The sequence below is a fragment of the Myxocyprinus asiaticus genome, chromosome 11 (assembly GCF_019703515.2).
Source record: "Myxocyprinus asiaticus isolate MX2 ecotype Aquarium Trade chromosome 11, UBuf_Myxa_2, whole genome shotgun sequence".
Taxonomy (NCBI): Eukaryota; Metazoa; Chordata; class Actinopteri; order Cypriniformes; family Catostomidae; genus Myxocyprinus; species Myxocyprinus asiaticus.
The window spans coordinates 15,047,501-15,068,489 of record NC_059354.1 but is presented as its reverse complement, the minus strand read 5'-3'; the positions used below and the strand labels follow the sequence as shown (position 1 = coordinate 15,068,489).

Below are 20,989 nucleotides of genomic sequence, written 5' to 3'. Positions count from 1 at the left end.
ACAGCCCATTGTGCCGTAGTTCTTCATCAGAGTCTCAACCAGCTCCACATAGTTTTCTGCCTTGTGATTAACCAGGAAGCCCTGAACCACTGCGACAAAGCTGTTCCAAGCCGCTTTCTCCTTACTAGTGAGCTTCTTGGGGAATTCATTGCACTCCAGCATCTTCTTTATCTGTGGTCCGAAGAAGACACCGGCTTTGACCTTTGCCTCAGACAGCTTAGGGAAGAAGTCTTGAAGGTACTTGAAGGCTGCAGACTCCTTATCTAGAGTTCTGACAAATAGTTTCATAAGGCCCAATTTGATGTGCAGTGGTGGCATCAGCACCTTCCGGGGGTCCACCAGTGGTTCCCACTTGACGTTGTTCCTCCCCACAGAGAACTCGGTCTGCTGTGTCCAGTCCCGCCTGTGGTAGTGCGCCTTGGTGTCCCTGCTGTTCCAAAGGCAAAGACAGCAGGGAAACTTGGTAAAACCACCTTGGAGACCCATCAGGAATGCCACCATTTTGAAGTCTCCTATGACCTCCCAGCCATACTCATCATACTACAAGCCATCCAGCAAGGTCTTGATGCTGCTGTAATCCTCTTTGAGGTGCACCGAGTGAGCCAGGGGAAGAGACGGGTACTTGTTACCATTATGGAGCAGCACGGCTTTGAGGCTCCTGGATGAGCTGTCAATGAAGAGGCGCCACTCATTCTGGTTACAGGCGATTCCGATTGCCTCGAACAGACTGGTCACATTGTGGCAGAAGCAGAGCCCATCTTGACGGGTGAAGAAGCTGGAAAAAGGTTGGTGATGCTTCCTCTGATCTGCGACTTGCACACTTTCATCCAACAAGTTCCACTGCTTGAGCCTAGATGTCAAAAGCTCGGCATTGGACTTGGTGAGACCAAGATCTCTAATCAAGTTGTTGAGGTCTTTTTGGTTGGGATAGTATGGGTTTCTCACCTCAGCTCCACCTCTGAAATCCCTCAAAGTCCATATCCTTGATGCTCATCTTGATAAATTCAAGGAGAACACGGGAGCGTACACAGAGGAGCAAGGCGAGCGCTTCTATCAGGATATACTGGACTTTGAACGCCTCTACCAAGGACAGTATAACGAGAACATGATGGGAGACTACATTTGGGGGCTGATTCATGAAAGTGATTAACAGTATAATCGTAAATCTCGAAAAACAACTCACTTCTAAATCTTTTGTAGTCACTTTTGTATTACTTTAGTATAAATACATGTTAATTTGGATTCATATGTTGTTTTTTCCTGACTTTGTGAACGAAAAGACAAATTCGGCCATTTTCTCAATGGAAATAGTGTAGGTAAATATTCAAAATATGACTGTCCTGGTCACAAAAGCAAAGTTTGTGGGGAATAATAGCCATTTTCTATACTTTTGAGGCATAAGCAATTAGGAAATAACACTTACTACCCAGGAACCAAAAAAATCAAAAACAAAAATTTGTTACACAGTGTTATCAAACTAGTAGATATTTGCAACTTTTACATTTTTTCACAACTTTAATATTTTTCTGTCTTTTGCTCTCGTACACAATTTCTCTTGGGAAAGCAAGAAAACAAAAGCAACGTCTTGTTTGCATTCCATTTAAACTAATTAGAGTATTAGGCGATGTATTATGAGAAGCTATTGAGTTTTTTTTAACAGTTCCATCACACCATTGTGTATTTGATCTATTTTGCAGAATTGCAACTAAAGGATGAGTCATAAAATGAATGTATATTGTTTTTCCCAGCTATGTTTTATGTGTAGAATTGCTGTCTGAGCCTGGGTCACTGATGTATAGAAACCTCTTCTACCATAAAGAGGAGAGGCACTATGCTGCCATTGATTCCATAGCACTTCATAACAGTGAAGACAACTTTTTTATGGGTAAAGTGCAATAATAAAAGAGGGGGAACTTTTATCCCCAGAAGTCAATACCGGACACATAATACATAGATATATGAACATTTCACTTGGACGATGAATTCTCTAGTGATTTCCAAGGGAACATAAGGACTTTCTTTTATGTTTGAAACTTGATGAATGTATGCATGGGGTTGAATGGCATCTCTGGGCACTAGTCGACGCTGCTCAAACTCAACGAACATCACTCCCATTTCAATAACCCTGAAAAGATTGTGTATGATGAAGATGTGCCAAACATGGAAAAGGGAACACTGTGAGCATTACAATGTGTGTGTAAGTGTCTGTTTGTTTATTTGTAAAGGTCAACAAGAAATTACCCACAGCTTTAATTGTCATGACATTTAAAGAATTATATTTGCCTGTCAATTCGTCAGAATACAGTTGTGCCATTTTGTTCAAGTACATGTGCAGATCAATCTATATCTATAGGAGTGCCAATTGATTTTGGAAGAAGACTTATGAGTACTGTCTCTGCTAAAGTGTTTGTCATTTTTATAAATTAAGAGGAGGCATGAACAGCCCTTAAAGATTCAGAATTCTGTGCTGTCTTTTTAACACAAACAACTGAATTCTCGTCCTTTCAAAACCAGTAATTATATCTAGCACTTCTCATGAATCGGGTACTAAATGATTATTATTTTTTTTCGGTCAGTAAAAGGAGGTGCTTAACTTACAGTAAATGTTGATCGTCAATGTCAGGAAGTTAAACAAAAATTTTTATTTTCTATTTATTTACATGAACATTACAATGTATAAATCATTTTATATATATAGATTTTGTGATTTTACGGTTTGAGCAAAAAAACTAAACAAAACTGATAAAATGGAAAAAGTGTGCCACAACAAACATTTTTGGTTATTAAAATGAGTTAATTAAAAATAGTTTTTATGAGAATAAATAGAATATCTATTCTTAAAATTACAATTGAAATTGTTTTATAATAATAGCTAGTTACAGTCGCTATAAGTTACTCATATCTACTGTAGTTTTAATGACAAAAAAACATGGGGTTTGTCCCTATAATGCTTTGCAAAAAGTACTAGGAAAGTAAACTGTACTCTATTCGTGGAAAGTGTCAACTATTTTCCCAGTTTACATAACAACAAGGCGTGCAGCACAAAATACAGCAAACTACCTATATATACCACCAGTCCTTCCGCCATAACCGTAGAAACAGGGTCTACATCCGAGAGGAGAGTCTGTCTGTGTTTGTGAGATATCCAACACCTGTTTAATAAGAACGGCTGCGGATGATTACTCTTGAGCCTGCAGCAACGCCATGCTGCATTTCATCAGCAACGCTGAGGCCTTATAAGAGGAGAGGTGAGTGGAACGAATTTTGCTGCAAGCTAACCAGAGGCAGTGGTTGTGGTGTGGAATATGGCCAGTGGAATACTACAGGTCAGATCACTATTAACCCTATGAGATCCACTGTGGCACAATTAAAACACTTGTAATTATTTCTGACTGCTTTGGATCAAATTTAGCAATTGTCTGAACAAGTTTTTGACCTGTTAAGTGTTTAGTGGCCAAAATGTAGGTTCTTTGTTGCAGTGGTTCGAAAAAGCTCGCCTGCACAAACTTTCAGGAAATCTTCAAATCGGCTGTCAAACACCAACTTACTGCCATTGGTAAATGTAATCGGATTGTATAACTTTTTTTTTTCCTGGTTAATTTTTTTCCTCATTTAGGATTAGTCACTCGCTTCACAACTCGCTTTTGGTGCCACTCCGTGGACATTACACCCAGAAAATGGAGCTCACACGTGCCCATACGCCTAACAACACTTACTGCTTTGGCCACTGGAGGCAGTGGTTCACATTTCAGTTACCACAGACTGATTTTAGCTAAAGAAAAGTCAACCTACTGTTAACGATTTCACTGTGAGAACAGTGTGGATCGTTCGCATGGAGACGTTTTTTTGTTTTTGTTTTTTTTTTTTAAGATCAGTCCACAAAATGAACCAAATCAACTCAAATACAAATTAATGCCAATTCACTCTGTTGCTTGATATGCCTCATTCATATCTTTGTCTGCAGCCTGTTTGCCATTTACACTTCTGCCCAATCTCCCCTTTTATACCCCCATCTTTGCATTAGTATCAGTATCTTAAAAAAAAAAAAAAAAAAAAAAACAGTATAAAACCCTATTTCATGATGAAGCCTGCTTTTATACAGAATTATATAGTGCAGAAAATTGCCAACCTTGAAAGCCCAATTTTCAAAAATTCACCCGGGAAAAACAATCTGCATAAACATTATGAAAAATTCATCATGATATCCAACTGCTTCCTAAAAACACGTTTAAGGGGGAAAACATATATACATCATCAACATTAATGCTTGGATCTTTAAGGGTTAAAGACTTTGAGTTAATTTATTGGACACTAATAAATTGTGAATTCTGTGTTACTGTACACGTTTAGAATAATTTGGCTGGTGGTGAACGTGTCAGATTTTTCTTGGCTCTAGTCCAGCACAAGCTCCATTTCTAGATGAAAACACGGTCTCCATCTGCTACTCTGTGTGGTTTCAGGCAACTCAAACTAAGCCCTGATGACAACTGAGCAGATATCCCACAACCTCCAAACAAACCAGCAGAAGTCGAACCTACAAACCCCCATCGTGACATCTCAATCTGCTGTAGGACTCTTCCTAGCCTCAAGGTGTTTTTGCTGAAGCTTTTGGTTTGGACCCAAGCCTGTTTGACATCAGAGTTCAGTTTGATTGGTTTCTGAAGCTCCCAGCTTGAAAATAGAGGTCTGGGGTAAGTTTCACGTGGACGCAAGAACAGTTTGCAGTCTATATAAAAGCAATTTTGCCAACTGCTGCTGATATTGCGGACAACAAGACTGACAAGCAGACTGACAAATACACTTCTCATTGCCACTTGTCTCCACAAAAGATGCCCTTAGTGAGCGGTTCACATTCTTTGCATCTCTTATAATGCATCAGCAGCAGACAGATGCAAGTGCACTTCTGTGCATGTTGCATTGTGGTAGCGAAACTTAATGGACAAAATCTTAACAAAAAAATTAAGCGAACAACGCTTTCCATTTTTGTCGTTATCTAGCTACAATGAACAGTTTCAGCTAGCACTCAAGGTGGTACTCATGTTGACGATGCAAAAACACCACGAAACGGAGGCAAATAATAAACAGTAACCCTGTCAAAGTTCACTCTCACGTCCTTGGCCTTGAATATAACAAGAGGTGCTTTAAGTACATATTTCAAACCACCCATTTCTTCAGGGTGGCAGTAGTTGTATCATCAAGGAATTTAGAAAAGGGATAAGGCTGCTTTAGATCTGAAATCAAGCATTTGTTCATCTTACCTTAAGGGTAGCTGCACCAAACTGAATTGCAATCTATTTGTTTAACTGGCCCAGCTGGGCCGGGCAAAATAACATTAGCTCGACCAATGGCACGAGTTTGGGGCGGGACTATCTGTTTGTCCAAACAATTTAGATAGGGGAGGGTTTGAATCTTGTTTAAAAAGTCATTATTTTTTCAATTCTATTTGAGGTTGTTTGTTGTGCAGAAATTAAACTCTTTACCTTTAAACCAGTAATGCTGAATGTGTGTGTATGTCCGAGTGTGTACAGTATGTGGATGTCTTACCTATGAACCCTGAGGAGGGTGGGTTGGGCTGAATGTTCTCCAGATTGTTACCCTGGATCACATCCCATAACTGCCAGATGTATTTAGGATGCAGGATATAAAAAGGCTGAGCGGGGAAGTGCATCCGGTATTCCACGTATGGTGTGAACAGGTTGTAATCTGGATTCGAGTACCACTACAAAACAAAACACACAACAATATTATGACCAAAATTATTCTAAAAGAACTACCATGGTGTGACTCTGTTCAGTTTAAGGAACGAGACCTTTCAAGTGAATCAATACATTTTAACTGGTTACTCCATTACATGTTCCTGTGCGGCAAGCTCAAAACTGTGAGTCACTAGATACCATAGGCAATCTCTAGTGCTGTACTCAAGAATGATTCATTTAGACCAAAACATCTCATTAGCTATGTTCAGAATGGAATACTAGCTTACTTACTGAATACTGCACAGTATATACACTGTATTCTGTCAATTATTTAAAAAAGAATTGTATGTGAAGCAGGCATTACACAACTTGACATATTTCATGATGAAAGATTTAACATTTCTGTAATATGCTCCACTGTTATCACATGACCTCATCACGTTGAGGCTGCAGCGCAAAGGAAGATTTTCACTGAATAACGACTTAAATTTTGCTCAGTTTGTCACACAAAGCCATTGTATGGCTTCAGAAGACTTGGAATATAGTGTACAAGTGAGTCAATAAAGACAGAACTGCCTTTTTTGGGTGAACATTTTCTTAACCACCTAAGACTAATTACTTTTATATTATTATACAAAGGCAAAATTATTTTCTGGAGGATCTCACCACGTTGCATAAAATCGCCCATGTGAGACACATTTTGGCAGATACTCAAGGTGTCTGATTCTTTTCTAAGTACTATATGCCCTATTACAGTACAGTGAGTTCACCTTTAACGTTCCCACTTAACAACCACACATTAAGCAGAGATCAAGCTAACAAGCAGAACACTAACATGAGCAGCCTTGATTAAGTGCTAATAATTGCAATGCATAATTTGATTAAGCTGTATTTTGTAAGGAGGGTTGGTGCTAGCGTCATTAAATTTGTGCATGCGTATGAGTGTGTATAATCCCTTTTGTCTCTACATCGAAACACCAGCTTTTGATAAGAAAGTATGTATTCCACATTGGATACATACTGTTTAAAATGGCGGAGGACATTGCAGTTTCTACAGTGAATGACTATAGCGCACCGGCTACCACGAAATAAAGAGGAATACCCCGCTTGGACGGCTATTTTACCACTGAGAAAGCTGATCTTCAGAAAGCTGACAACATCTCTGCTTGGGAGTGGCAACAGGTGATCGCACACGCTCAGTCTCTCTCTCTCTCTCTCTCTCTCTCTCTCTCTCTCACACACACACACACACACACACACACACACACACACACACCCCCATCCTTGTTTATCCAATAACTTGGTAGAAACTGCACAAGCCGTGATACTATTTCTGAAGTGACATTTTTGAAATACTATCAGAGGCTTGGACACTTCATTTGGTATGAACCAACAACTTCAGATTCTGATCCGTCACGTAAGAAAGTAGTTCCATGCACAAATGCGTTTTTATGACCGTACTCAAATTTTCCTAATTTCTTAAAATGTACTTGTTCATTGAACTGTTGTATATAAGCAATCGTGCGATATGGCCCTAAATCAGCACTGCTGTGAATACCTACGGCACTCGGCCTGCGGCCTCGTGCCTGTGGCCGAATCACAGCAGTGCTGATATAGGGCCATATCGCACTCTTGCTCATGATATTGCTTAAATAAATAAATAAATAAATTATATATATATATATATATATATACACACACACACACACACACACACACATACACACACACTACCGGTCAAAAGTTTTGAAACACTCATTCTTTATCAATTTTTTTTTCACATTTAGAATAATAGTAAAGTCATCAAAACTATGGAATAACATAAATGGAACTATGGGAATTATGTTGTGATTAAACAAAATCCAAAATAAATCAAAACTGTGTTATATTTTAGCATCTTCAAAGTAGTCACCCTTTGCCTAGAATTTGCAGACATGTACTCTTGACATTTTCTCAACCAACTTCTTGAGGTATCACCCTGGGATGCTTTTTAAACAGTATTGAAGGAGTTCCCATCTATGTTGGGCACTTATTGGCTGCTTTTCTTTATTATTTGGTCCAAGTCATCAATTTCAAAAACTTTTTTTTTTATTACATTTAAGTTTTATAATGAAATAAATTAATATGGTGGCACAATTATATTTTTGTCTACAAAACTAAATTTCAAACATTTAAGCATACGCCTTCAGATTTTCAAGATCATGAGAAACATTTCAGTCAAGTGTTTCAAAACTTTTGAACACACACACACACACACACACACACACACACACACACACACACACACACACACACACACACACACACACACACACACACACACACACACACACACACACACACACACACACACACACACACACACGGCCAAAAGTTTGGAATAATGTACAGATTTTGCTCTTACGGAAAGAAATTGGTACTTTTATTCACCAAAGTGGCATTCAACTGATCGCAATGTATAGTCAGGAAATTAATAACGTGAAAAATTACTATTACAATTTGAAAATAAATGTTCAGAACTTCTTAAACTACTTCATAGAGTTCTCTTAAAAAATCCCCCACGTGCAGCAATGAAAGCTTTGCAGATCCTTGGCATTCTAGCTGTCAGTTTGTCCAGATACTCATGTGACATTTCACCCCACACTTCCTGTAGCACTTGCCATAGATGTGGCTGTCTTGTCGGACACTTCTCACGCACCTTACAGTCTAGCTGATCCCACAAAAGCTCAATGGGGTTAAGATCCATAACACTCTTTTCCAATTATCTGTTGTCCAATGTCTGTGTTTCTTTGCCCACTCTAACCTTTTCTTTTTGTTTTTCTGTTTCAAAAGTGGCTTTTTCTTTGCAATTCTTCCCATAAGGCCTGCACCCCTGAGTCTTCTCTTTACTGTTGTACATGAAACTGGTGTTGAGCGGGTAGAATTCAATGAAGCTGTCAGCTGAGGATATGTGAGGTGTCTATTTCTCAAACTAGAGACTCTGATGTACTTATCTTCTTGTTTAGTTGTACATCTGACCTTCCACATCTCTTTCTGTCCTTGTTAGAGCCAGTTGTCCTTTATCTTTGAAGACTGTAGTGTACACCTTTGTATGAAATCTTCAGTTTTTTGTAAATTTCAAAACAGTGATTGACTGATGAGTTTCTAGAGAAAGCTGTTTCTTTTTTGTCATTTTTGACCATAATATTGACCTTAAGACATGCCAGTCTATTGCATACTGTGGCAACTCAAAAACAAACACAAAGACAATGTTAAGCTTCATTTAACGAACCAAATAGCTTTCAACTGTGTTTGATATAATGGCAAGTGATTTTCTAGTACCAAATTAGCAATTTAGCATGATTACTCAAGGATAAGGTGTTGGAGTGATGGCTGCTGGAAATGAGGCTGTCTAGATTTGATCAAAAATGACTTTTTTCAAATAGTGATGACTTCACTGCTCAGGACAAAGCTGGGACTCATGCGCAACTGTAACAAAAGATCCAAATGGTCATTGATTTTCATGGAAGCAACACATCATGTTAAGAACCAACGGGACATACACTTTTGCGCAGCATCATTTGTGTAAATGCAGTTATTTTGTCTTGTGGAATATTTGTAAATATATATATATATATTTTTTTTTTTTTTTTTTTTTTTGTCAAATTGCTTCATCAGGGCAGTACTAAACAAAATAAGAAGATTGCAATTTTTATGATCATCTACTTTTATATGATAAACAATGCATATTCAGAAAGGGGTATGCAAACTTGAATGCTATTCTTTTTCTCCACAAGGACAAATCTTTTATGTTTGATTCAGGTTAAAATAAATTAATTGTGAACATTATCGTCAACTAAAATCTTATCCTCACTGACTAAAATTATATGCCATTTCAATCTGTCTAAAATTAATGAATATGATATGACAAAATACTTTCTAAATTTAAAGGATATTTTTGTCAAAAGATAATAATTATGAATAAAAGATGTAAATGGAAAAAACAAATAACAAAATAAATAGGCTCAGTACTCACTTTGTGCAAGTTAAGGGTGTATGGAGCGGGGTCCCACGCCACCAGTGTTGCATTCTTATATAATAAGCTAGTGTTGAACCGATGCTTGGGATTAGCCAGGATCTGCACAGAGAACAGAGGATATATTACACTGAGAAGACAAAGAAAAGAAGGAAAAAAACACACCAAATTAAGGATTGGCCACAAAAAACAAAACAGTTACACCTGTGAATCAAAGTACTACTTTTGTCTAATGCATCCTAACTGGCTGGACACTAAAAGTAAGCAAACAAGCATCTGTTTTTTCCCAATCTTGTTCTCAGAAATGTGCTTGTGTTCATTTGGTGACATTAAAAGGAATGTATTAAACTCAGCGCATCCCAGTATTTTAACAAAGTGTGGTGTTTGTCAGCATGCTTTGTGCTTCAATTTGTTCAGCAAGCATGTGTCTACTAGGAAATGATGACTCACAGCTCTCCATGAAAAACACACACAACCAAATCACATGAACCAGAAGCGTTTTCAAAAGTGATTTTGTTCATTTACGGGGCTGATTTACAAAGTCCCAGTACTATTTGTGCAAGCTGAAAACATCAAACGCCGCTCACCTGAGAGTTGATGATGCGTACGGTGGTTTTATTTCCAACGTCTCTTTCATAACCCTCAGTAGGAGCTGTATTAAACCGCAGAACTGCATCATGGGAGTCTGGAATAACATAAATTTGCATGTTTATCAAGTGATGCCTAGGACAGAACCATATTTAAAAGACATCTGAAACAATGGTTAGAAAAACAAAAAAGTTTCATTCTCACCCATGTACAGAGAACAAAAATGGAACCAAAATGTAACAAAAGACAAGAGAAACAAAGACTTCAGACTTCAAACATAATCAAAACAATGGTCTTACATGAAAAGCAACTGTATTTTTTCTCTTAACCTGCAGGCTATGTTAAATTGACTCGATGTTTGGGGTTCCAGATAACCTAATGCTGTACATGTTAAAAGTAATAAGTCATTTTAAAATGAACCTATTATTTTGATATGTCCTTGTGACCTAAAAAAACCCAGCATGCAGATATTATTGAAGCATTATTCTTCTGTTTTATCACAAAAAAAGCCATGCACTTTTCAGAAACATGATTGTTATCCACTATAGTAACACCGTTTCAGTTTGGGGTCAATATGACCCCAGCAAAAGCACATTACAGAAAAATTCCGTCAAAAATAAAATGAATAACCGGGAGGGATGATTGTACTGCTATACTGTGCACACCAATCTGAGAATCTTAGCATAGGAAAATTCATTGCATTTTTCATGCTTTTATAGTTGAAGTGTATTATCCAGTTCAAATTTTGTTGATCAGTTCTCATAAGATTATAAAAGTCCTTAAGTATCAGCCCTAAACTTCAGTACTGAGTGTGTTTCTGGATATATTTGTTTGTTAAGAAGTCCCTAAAATCCAGGGTTGGGTAAATTGTAATCCACCAAAAATTACTAATTACTGCTTTAAAACTGTAATCAGATTACACTGATCATTACTCTATGGAAAATGTAATAACATTACTATTTAGTTTACGTTACTTTCTAAAACATCTTTCACAGAAAGTTTTTTTCTGCTCAACAAATTCAAAATGTTGTCTATACTTCTTCCTAGATCACTGTCGCACAGTCATACACACAGAACAACACTTTTCTACCTTACAATGACTCATTAATGACTCTTTAGCTGTCACAGAAACACAGTCGTACATATGAACAATTTGTTTTAAATCTATTCTACATTGATATTACTTTAGAAATGTGTAACCCAAGTAATGTACCTAAAAGTAATTAACTGTACTCTGATCATGCAAATTTAGTCATGTATAACATTACTTTTTTTACTTAAAAGTAATTAGATTACTACTTGTAATCAGATTACACCTAACACTGCTCAGATCCCAAACAGAACATGAGGATTAATAAAATGTTGAAGGCTTTTACTACATGGAAGTCATTCCATAAATTGAAGGGTTGTACAGACGTCACTCATGATTAATTACAATTATACCCTGATATTTAACGGCATACCCATGGTTATGATAATGTAAAATGCACGTTACCCTCAAGCATTCCTGGAAATGTGAGGGAATAGTGGCCCGTAATCAATAACCATGCAAAAGCGTAAACCTGATCCTTTTAAGGAACTGTGCAAGCAGCCTGTTTAAGAGAGAACAAAGCAACAAAGTTACACACCATTTATGACTAAACTCAACTCTGGGATTTCTATTAGTTGGATGTCTTCCACTGAATTTTCACATACTACGCGATATTGTATTTTTGTCGTTTTTGGAGCTCAACATCATTCGTCCCCATTCACTTTGATTGAATGGAAAAGAAAAATGCAACATACTGCAAAATATCTCCTTAAATAATACACGGAAGAGAGAAAATCATATATGTTCAGAAGTACACTGGGTATATAAAATTATGACAACATTTTCATGTTTGGGTGAACTGTGTGTCAAACAATTACTCCCTTAATATAAGTCAATTAAAAAAGGCCAGAAAGTACATTTCTAAAATTCTTCAACTGTTGTGCACTGTTTCAGAATACATAACAACTAGGGCTGTCAATTTAACATGTTAACCCTTTCTGGGCCCCGCAGAGTAGCATCACACATACGTGTTTCTGTAACAGCCACGTTACAAGCTGCCAGATTCAAATCGGCTTTTGCGCAACAAAGGCTGCACTGGTCAAGCGTCTGTCATTTATATTTGCTCAAACAGTTACTCATACAGTCTTTCAAACAACAGAATAAATTTATTTTATATACATGCATCCAACTCATCACCAAAGTACCACAATAAAAAGTTTACAGCGCTTATACGCACAGTGAATACATCAAACGCGATCTTCCTCCTATGCGTACTGCCAATTTTTTTACATTAGAAGCGGTTGTCATTCGTCAAACAAACAGCTACTCAGAGTCTTTTCAAGCGCATTATGTTTAAGTAACAAACAGCCTAATTGTCACCAAAGTACTATGATAACGGTTCAAAGTATATGCACAGCCATCACATCTAAATGTGCAGTCATCCCATGCAGGCAGCTACGTCTATTTGTTAGGTGCAAATGCGGTTTTCATCCACACAAACAGCAACTCAAACAATCTTTTAGGCATATAATATGTATGTTTTCTGAAACAGAGAGCCAAACTATCACAAAAGCACCACAATAACAGTTTAAAACTCGTATACTCGCAGTGAAAACATGCTGATCGAGTGTGATTATCCGATGCACGCAGCAAGTCTGTTTACATTAGCGCTTGTCTCACACACACACACACACACACACACACACACACACACACACACAGTCTGAGAAGTCAAACAGTGCATATAGATAAACCAGACTGCTGATATTATTTGTTCATTTGTTTTTTCACAGCTATAAAAACAAAATAAAACAAATACAGTACAGCAGACATAACCCATTTGTTCACATGTTTACTATATTATACACCGTATTTTGTTTATGACAAGAAATCAAAAGTGCAGTGTCACGTGCAAAAATAACTCACTCCAGGGGGCACTGCAGGGGAATTTAGACCCTCCTCATGAAAAGGTTAATGTACAGCAGTGACAGGGATATGTTCAATACATGGAAATAAAACAAACAATAAACTGACTTCTACAGCCACTTTCATTATGCCTGTTCTATGCTTTACTCATCTGCCACAATAATGTAATGTCTTTGAATGTTCTTCATTTGGCGCATTTTTCAGGCAAATATTGATATACATTTATAAACTTAATTTGAATTAGTCCATTATAGAAATTGTGATACTTCCAGAAAGGCAACTTTCACCAGGTGGAGGTAGACATCTAGTACATTACAGACAACAGGTTTTTCAGCAAAGTACTGATCATGTTGAAGATGTAGAGGCTTTAGAAAATCAATTATAAAACATAATATGCCAGCTTTAAAAGGGTTAATTAATTAGCATATCATGTAAATGAACTTAAATTTAATTTCAATTTTATTCAATTAACAACACTACAATAATCCCATGCTCCCTGCAATTATTTTCTGTGGTTTAAAGCAACAGTGCTCTCTAGTGGATGAAAAGTTTGCTGCATTAAAACAGCTTTGTTCAAAAGCCACATACATACAGTATATACACAGTATATATGCATACATATACTATACAGAAAGACACAGACCGAGAATATACTTGTTTCCTGGGTGTGTGATGTGACAATGACTGATCTAATGAAGGTATCCTCTCGTCTTCTCATCAATCACTTGGTTCAGCTGGCATGCTGTTTATTGACATTCGTCAACAAGCAATATTTCAAAGCAGTAAATTTTAGTTTGACATTGAGCATGTTGCCACAATTTTGACAGGGACATCAATCTCATGACAGAATATAAGTCATTCCAGGAGAGAAAAATAGAGCCTTTGTGTGAAATACCTGTATATATTGAGAAATTATACAGACACACAGTGTGAAAAGAAGACAGAATAGTAAAAGAACAAATCACTCTGTTACTTTAACATTAATCTGTCATTTTACAAATGGTTACATGTCACACATTATGTGCTATAGGGGTCATGGTAGACGTCACAAGGGGAAGTTGTCATAAGGGCTAAATGCAGTAACTAAAAGGTTTGGAGTCAAAAGTTCAATGACATAAATACTTGTTTTCTACACTAGCAGTGGTTTTGTGTGTTGGTTTGAAAACACACAGTTCAATATATATATATATATATATATATATATATATATATATATATATATATATATATATATATATATATATATATATATATTATATTATAATAGTTGTTGGGTAAATAAGTGAACACAATAAAACCACTTTCACATATAGGTAAAGTAACATTCAACAATATAATAAGGGATTATTTTAACTGAAAGTTTGAACTATGTTGTCAATACAAGGGAATATAAAAAAATTATTTTTTATAGATTTATCAATAGCAATTTCAGTTGACCAAAACAATAGTTTGATATTTTAGGTCACCCTTTATTTTTATTTATTTATTTATTTTGCAATATCATGAAATGTTTTGTGTTTCCCATTTATCTTTACATTTAGCTGAGAACCTGGCTATTTATTTCTTTTGTAGCAACATATAAAAATGGTCATTGTGTGTTCAGTGGACTATCTTTTTTCTTGGGCAAGAGTGAAGGAGTTCAACAGCTTTTTTGTAAGACTTTTAGGGCTGTGTATATAAAGAAATTGACTTTCAAAAATAAATCTACCCTGAGAATATCCACTGGGTTAGAAAGTGTGACAGCTAGCCTGGGCTGCATTTCCTAAAAACATTGTAAGTAGATCGTAGAAACCATTGGTGGCAAAAGCAACGATCAACTTAAGCTTGTGATGCTTTTGTGAAACGCAGCCCTGGTCTTCTCAATATTTGTAGTGAGGCAAGTCACTGTATTACCACTAGGAGGCAGATAAAGACCAACAACTAAGGTAATAGGTACAGTTCGAGCCAAAACAAGAAACAACTGGGATATTGCAATATTTGTGCTTGAGGTGGTAATATGTCAATCAAATCTGGGATATCCCTGCAGATAACTGGAAATACTTGATGTGATAAACTACATGTACTCCAATAATAATAGACTGGCGTTTCCCATAGAAAATGTAAAGAGGAAACTGGTCAAAGATAGCAGAGATTGAGCTTTTGATTGCAAAGATAAGCTTTCAACATTACATGAGCAAGAGAGAGCAAAAATTCTCATCAGGCATATTGGCAGGTCTACTCTTGGCTGTGCTGTGATATTGCTGGCTGTGTTGCTTGTCCTTGAGTATTTTTGGAGGGCGCACTAGGTTGGCACAGCTGATGGGAAGTGTTCTGACAGACCATCAGTATTTAATAGACAGGCTATAGGACTTCAGAGAAATACAATCTGATCAAAACTGACCTTCGTGTATATTCAAATCAGTGCTAGCCATACTGAATAGATATTGTGTGTGAACTACTTCTACTACAACTATTGGAAAAAGAAGCAATATAAAACATTTAGCTGCAAGCGGCATTTGTGGGGCCAAGCACACAAGTGGCAGAAACATTGAAAGGCTTTGAAGATTGGTTTGGCCCCTAATTTGGTCAAACGACTTTTCAGACCTTGCCCTATAACAAAGTATGCCATATTTCACAGCTTTTTTTTATCATACAGTTCTATGGGCTACCACACGCCCCCAACCAGAAGAAGAAAAAAAATAGGGGCTACACACCTTATAACTGACTAATAATAGCAATAAACTAATACTACACACTAAAAATAATGGCAATAATACTAACATACTAATAATTAAAATATACTAATAAATAAATACCATTATAAATACTTCTTGTATTATTTCTTGGATGAAAGGAAAATAACCCACAGGGAAATCTAGTGATATTTAGTGGCATAATGAGCACTAGAGAGAAAGAGAAAGAGGAGGTGCATGAGTGAAAGCTCCAATCTAATTAAAATCTTAAATGGAAAACAGAAGAAATGGTAAGAAAAAAATCCATATTAAATCCTTCTAAAATGATGTCATTTAAAAGAACTAACATCACCAAATGTTCATGAGCCTCCACAGTGGCCATTGCCCTGAGAAACAATGAAAGCTGTGGCATTACCATGGAAACTCCTTCCTTGCAGCCCATTACCACTCTGCCACCATAGATGCCAAAGCTGGAAGAATTTGGGCCCTTTGTGTGCCTTGTGATACTCGTGATTATGCAACCAGAAAGGGCATCAGTATCCCACTGACCCATTCAGAGAAACTGGCATCACCACAGAAACCAAAAACCTCAAGCAAAGAGATTCAGAGAAAACGGCTTCTCAACCAAACCAAAACAAGGCCTTGCTTGAACACTTTCACAAAAAAAAGATTAGGCTAATTTCCTTTAGGAGGCTATTTAAAAAAGACCAGACAAGAACATATATTTTGATTTGGATCCAAACTATATCTCTCCAAACAAGCAACTGTACAGATAACTTGAAACTGTGACTGAAAACGATACTTTCATCAGGAAACTGAAGCATCAATGAAAAACTAATTGCCAGCAGGATGAAGCAGTTCAGAGAACACCAAGAAAATATTTTTTTCTTTTGAAAACTATAGTTCCAACTCTCAAATCTGACTGAACGAGCCCTGTTTGAATTACTTTGATAAACTCACAACTGTGATCACACATCAATTGAATTCAATAACATTTCTATAACTAAGTTACAATTAGGCTAATGATCTATATTGGCAGAATATTAGTTTATATATATATATATATATATATATATATATATATATATATATATATATAAAAACACTATAAAAAAAAATAATATATATATTATTTTATTTTTATTTTTTAATCATCAGTGTTTGTCAGACAATCCCTCTTTTTGTGGATAATCAAAAAAGTGAGTTGCATATATTTTTTCCACTTGGATTGTATTGAGATTGAAGCATTTGCAATCACGTTACACTTATATTTATCCACAAAAGGAGGGATTGTCGACACAAACACTGACGATTAAAATTAATTATATATATACATATATATATATATATATATATACATATATATACATACATACATACACACACACACACACACATTTTTATTTTTGGTAATTTGGGTTTGGAACGACTTTTTTTTTTTACCTTAATTATAACAATAGTTTACTATAAAAGTACATGTAATACAATACATGTACTTTTATAGTAAACTATTGTTATAATTAAGGTTAAAAAAAAAACAAAAAAAACATTATCAGGCATTCCCAGAAGTCCCTGTGTGACCAATCACAATACATTATACTGTTTGAACATTGTTATGGTTCTCCTTATTTTTAATATCAGTTATGTGCATTGGCGTGTTCTGTGTTATATTTCAAGCAGTTTAGTTAATGTTTATTGCATTATTTTAGTGTCACATGTGTTACCCTGATGGTGTTTTTTGGTGTGTGCACTCTCTCTACATGTGTATTATTCAGTGCTGCTGAAAGGGTCACTCTAGATGAATTTAAGTCATCATGTGGCCTTCTGTAGTTGCTATGGTGTTTAACAATACTTTTTGAAAGTGAAAAGCCGATTTTTATAATTCCAGGGAGTTAATATACTAAGTTTATTTCACATAATAATATAAACGATAGTGAACTGAAATATACAGGCATGAAAATGACATCCCATAATGCCTGAAACAAGGTCACTGTATTTTTATGGTGAATTTCTGGCAACCACAGCTGCTGGTATTTTACCACAAATGTATTTATTCGTTTTATTTTTATTTTTTTGTAATTATCCCAAAAACACTGTAATCATTTACCCACCCTCATATTGTTCCAACCCCATATTACTTTTTTCCTTGGAACACAAAAGATGTTAGGCAAAATGTTAATCTCATTCACTTTCATTGAATCTTTTTTTCCATACAATGAACATGAATGGTGCCTGAGGCTGTCAGCCCATAACATATCTTTTGTATTCCACCAAAGAAAAGTAATTTGGGTTTGGAACGACTTAAAGGTGAGTAAATGGCAGAATTTTTATTTTTGGGTGAACTAACCCTTCAACTTTGCTCTCTCACTCACCAATATCCTTGCCAAGTCCAGAGTGGAGCATGGCTCCAGCAGAGGTGACCACCGCACAGGACTGGAAGCCTGGCCCATAGAGCTGGCTTAAAGGTAAGGCAGGTACAATCTTCTCCCAGCCTAATTTGGAGAAAGGCATCTCAGCCCCATCCAAAGTTCTAACCTTCCCTCTCTTCTTTAGCTCACACATTACTTTTTGGCCGCTCTGTTGAGCCTTCCGGTGCCCCCTGTAGGACACACCGTGTTTATTATTATTCAGGTAGTCTTTCACTGCTCTCTGGAGACGTGGACTAAGCATGCCCACTGACAAATTCCCTCTCCAAAGTCCACGTACTACAGATTTAGATCTCGGCACATAGTACTCATCTGGATTGGAGTTATCCCGCCTTGTCACTGTGGCCCGTTTAATTGTCGTCCTCCTCCTGTCCTCCTCTCCTACTTCATCATCGTCTTCTTCCCCACCCACCACCTCCTCTTCATCATCTTCAACCTTTTGAGGTGAATCCTGGTTGTACTCTTGTCGTTCACGGTTGAAACTCACATCGCCCGATCTTGAGCCCACGTCTTGGGTGCCAAATGAGGACCAGGCCGCCAGGCTCTGAAGATCTGGGAAGGGGTATTCTTCCTGGCTGAGTGGACTAGGCTGGGGATTGGCACTGGGGTTTTCATCCTGGTTTTGCTCCTGTTGGGTGTCACTGGAAGCAGGGGGCATAGAGGAGGTGGCGAGCCCCAAATGTGTGGCCATAATGGTGCGGGGGTTACCTTGCAGTGAGGTCAGACGGCGGGTGTCCGTATAAGTAAGGCCGCCCGTAGAATGTGGCTCATCCACTCGTGACTCCATAAAGTAGGAGAGGAGAGCTAGGAACAGCAGCACCCAGAGCAGCATAAGCCCGAGGGCAAGCCGTCGCCACTGTTTCCGAATGGACTTCATTTCCCAGCTGTCCACGCGCTGCTGCACCTTGGACCCAACAGGGGCAGGAGGCCTACGACAAGACAAGTTAATTTTAAATTTTTCCTTAAAAATACAAAAAAAAATTATTCTCGATTCAAAACTGAACATGTCATTAGTTTTGATAACAACAATTTCCACTCTGAAATTGAGATTGTCACTAAAACGTTCTGAACACAAATACACTTTACTAATACTCAATTACTTAAACGTATGCGGTTACAGAAATACTCAAACCAACCCATCCGGCACCAAAAATCATGCCACGGTCGAAATCACTGAGATAAAAAAAATGTTCTCCATTCTGATGGTTGATATGAACATTAACTGAAGCTCCTGACCCATATCTGTTTGATTTTATGCATTGCACTGCTGCCACACAATTGGCTGAATAGATAATCACATGAATAAGTAGGTATACAAGTGTACCTAATAAAGTGGTCACTAAGTGTGTGTATATATATATATATATATATATAAATAACATCACACATATGCAGTAATATATATATATATATATATATAAACTATAACTTTATACAGTATATATTTAATTAGATTACTATATACAGTTTATATTAAAGATTACGGTAACACTTTACAATAAGGTTTCATTTGTTGGCATTAGTTAACATGAACTAACAATGAACATTAATTAAGGATTTATTAATCTTAATTTCAACATTTTAAAATTAAAAGTTGTATTTGTTTTTATGCACTATGAAATAACATGAACTAACAATGAACAATTGTATTTTTATTAACTAACATTAACCAAGATTAAATGTTTTTCATGATACCCAATGCATTAACTAATGTTAACGAATGGAATCTTATTGTAAAGTGTTACCAAGATTACTACTATGCTCTAATATAATTTTAAAAATCTATTTCTTTTAAAAGGTTTCACAATTGTACCTACTTTTTAGTCTACACTGTCAAATCAAATGTTTATGAAAACAAAGCTCATAGTCTGTATTCTTCAGGCCCTCTATCCTTATTTGCTATGAGTTAAACAATGTCAGACAGGCTGTGAGTTTTATAGCTTCTTTTATTATGTTATTATGGTATCTATGCTTTTATTTTCTGTCACAACCATGATATGTCAACTCCGTCACCCAAATTGTAAAGAAATAGTTTGGGATCGTTAATTTTCCACATTTTATTAAGATCCTGTTAGTAGCTAGTAACATAAGAAAAACTGCATTGTGTCATAAGCAAATTAGTGTTATTTGGTTAGGCCGCACTAACACATACTGTAAATGAATACCTCTGAACATGTATAACATATTAATCTAAAATAATATATTGGTACATAAACTTTCATTCTCTCACTTCTTTAGCCTGTTTTGTCCCATGTTTCAAGGATCAGCTTTGATTGGGAGAGACTTGAATTTAAATACAGCATCATTTCACATTCCGTACTTGATGGTGTTACCAGACAGAGTTGCTTGAGCTGTAGAAACCCATGAACAAAGACTGACAAATCAGCCTAAAAGATGCACTTTACACAAGCTGCTAAAAAGCAACAGCTTATTTTGTCAAAAACAGGAAAGACATCTCTGTGTTAGTTTCCATTTTCCTGTGAGAAAAGGTCGTCTCCCGAGATCATTCATGCTCTAAGCTTCGCTATTATGTTTCTATTCTCAATTTAGATATGAGAACACCTGCAGTCATAACAGTCTTACAGTACAGTATTTTATGTAAAAAAAACAATCTTTCAGTACTGTAACACTTTGTG

At 36.6% G+C, this 20,989-nt stretch overlaps 1 protein-coding gene across 4 annotated transcripts in view; it reads right to left on the bottom strand.

Moving 5' to 3' along the window:
• Window positions 1-20,989, bottom strand: part of st6gal2a (ST6 beta-galactosamide alpha-2,6-sialyltranferase 2a) — an 82,414-nt gene that overhangs the window by 8,344 nt on the left and 53,081 nt on the right. For all 4 annotated transcript variants that reach the window (XM_051711253.1, XM_051711254.1, XM_051711256.1 and 1 more), the window contains exons 3-6: window positions 18,300-19,282; window positions 10,299-10,396; window positions 9,712-9,813; window positions 5,545-5,719 (exon numbers count right to left, since the gene is read on the bottom strand). In XM_051711253.1, the coding sequence (XP_051567213.1) occupies window positions 5,545-5,719; window positions 9,712-9,813; window positions 10,299-10,396; window positions 18,300-19,230 (1,306 nt within the window). In that variant the 5' untranslated portion in view covers window positions 19,231-19,282. The remainder of the gene's footprint in view (window positions 1-5,544; window positions 5,720-9,711; window positions 9,814-10,298; window positions 10,397-18,299; window positions 19,283-20,989) is intronic.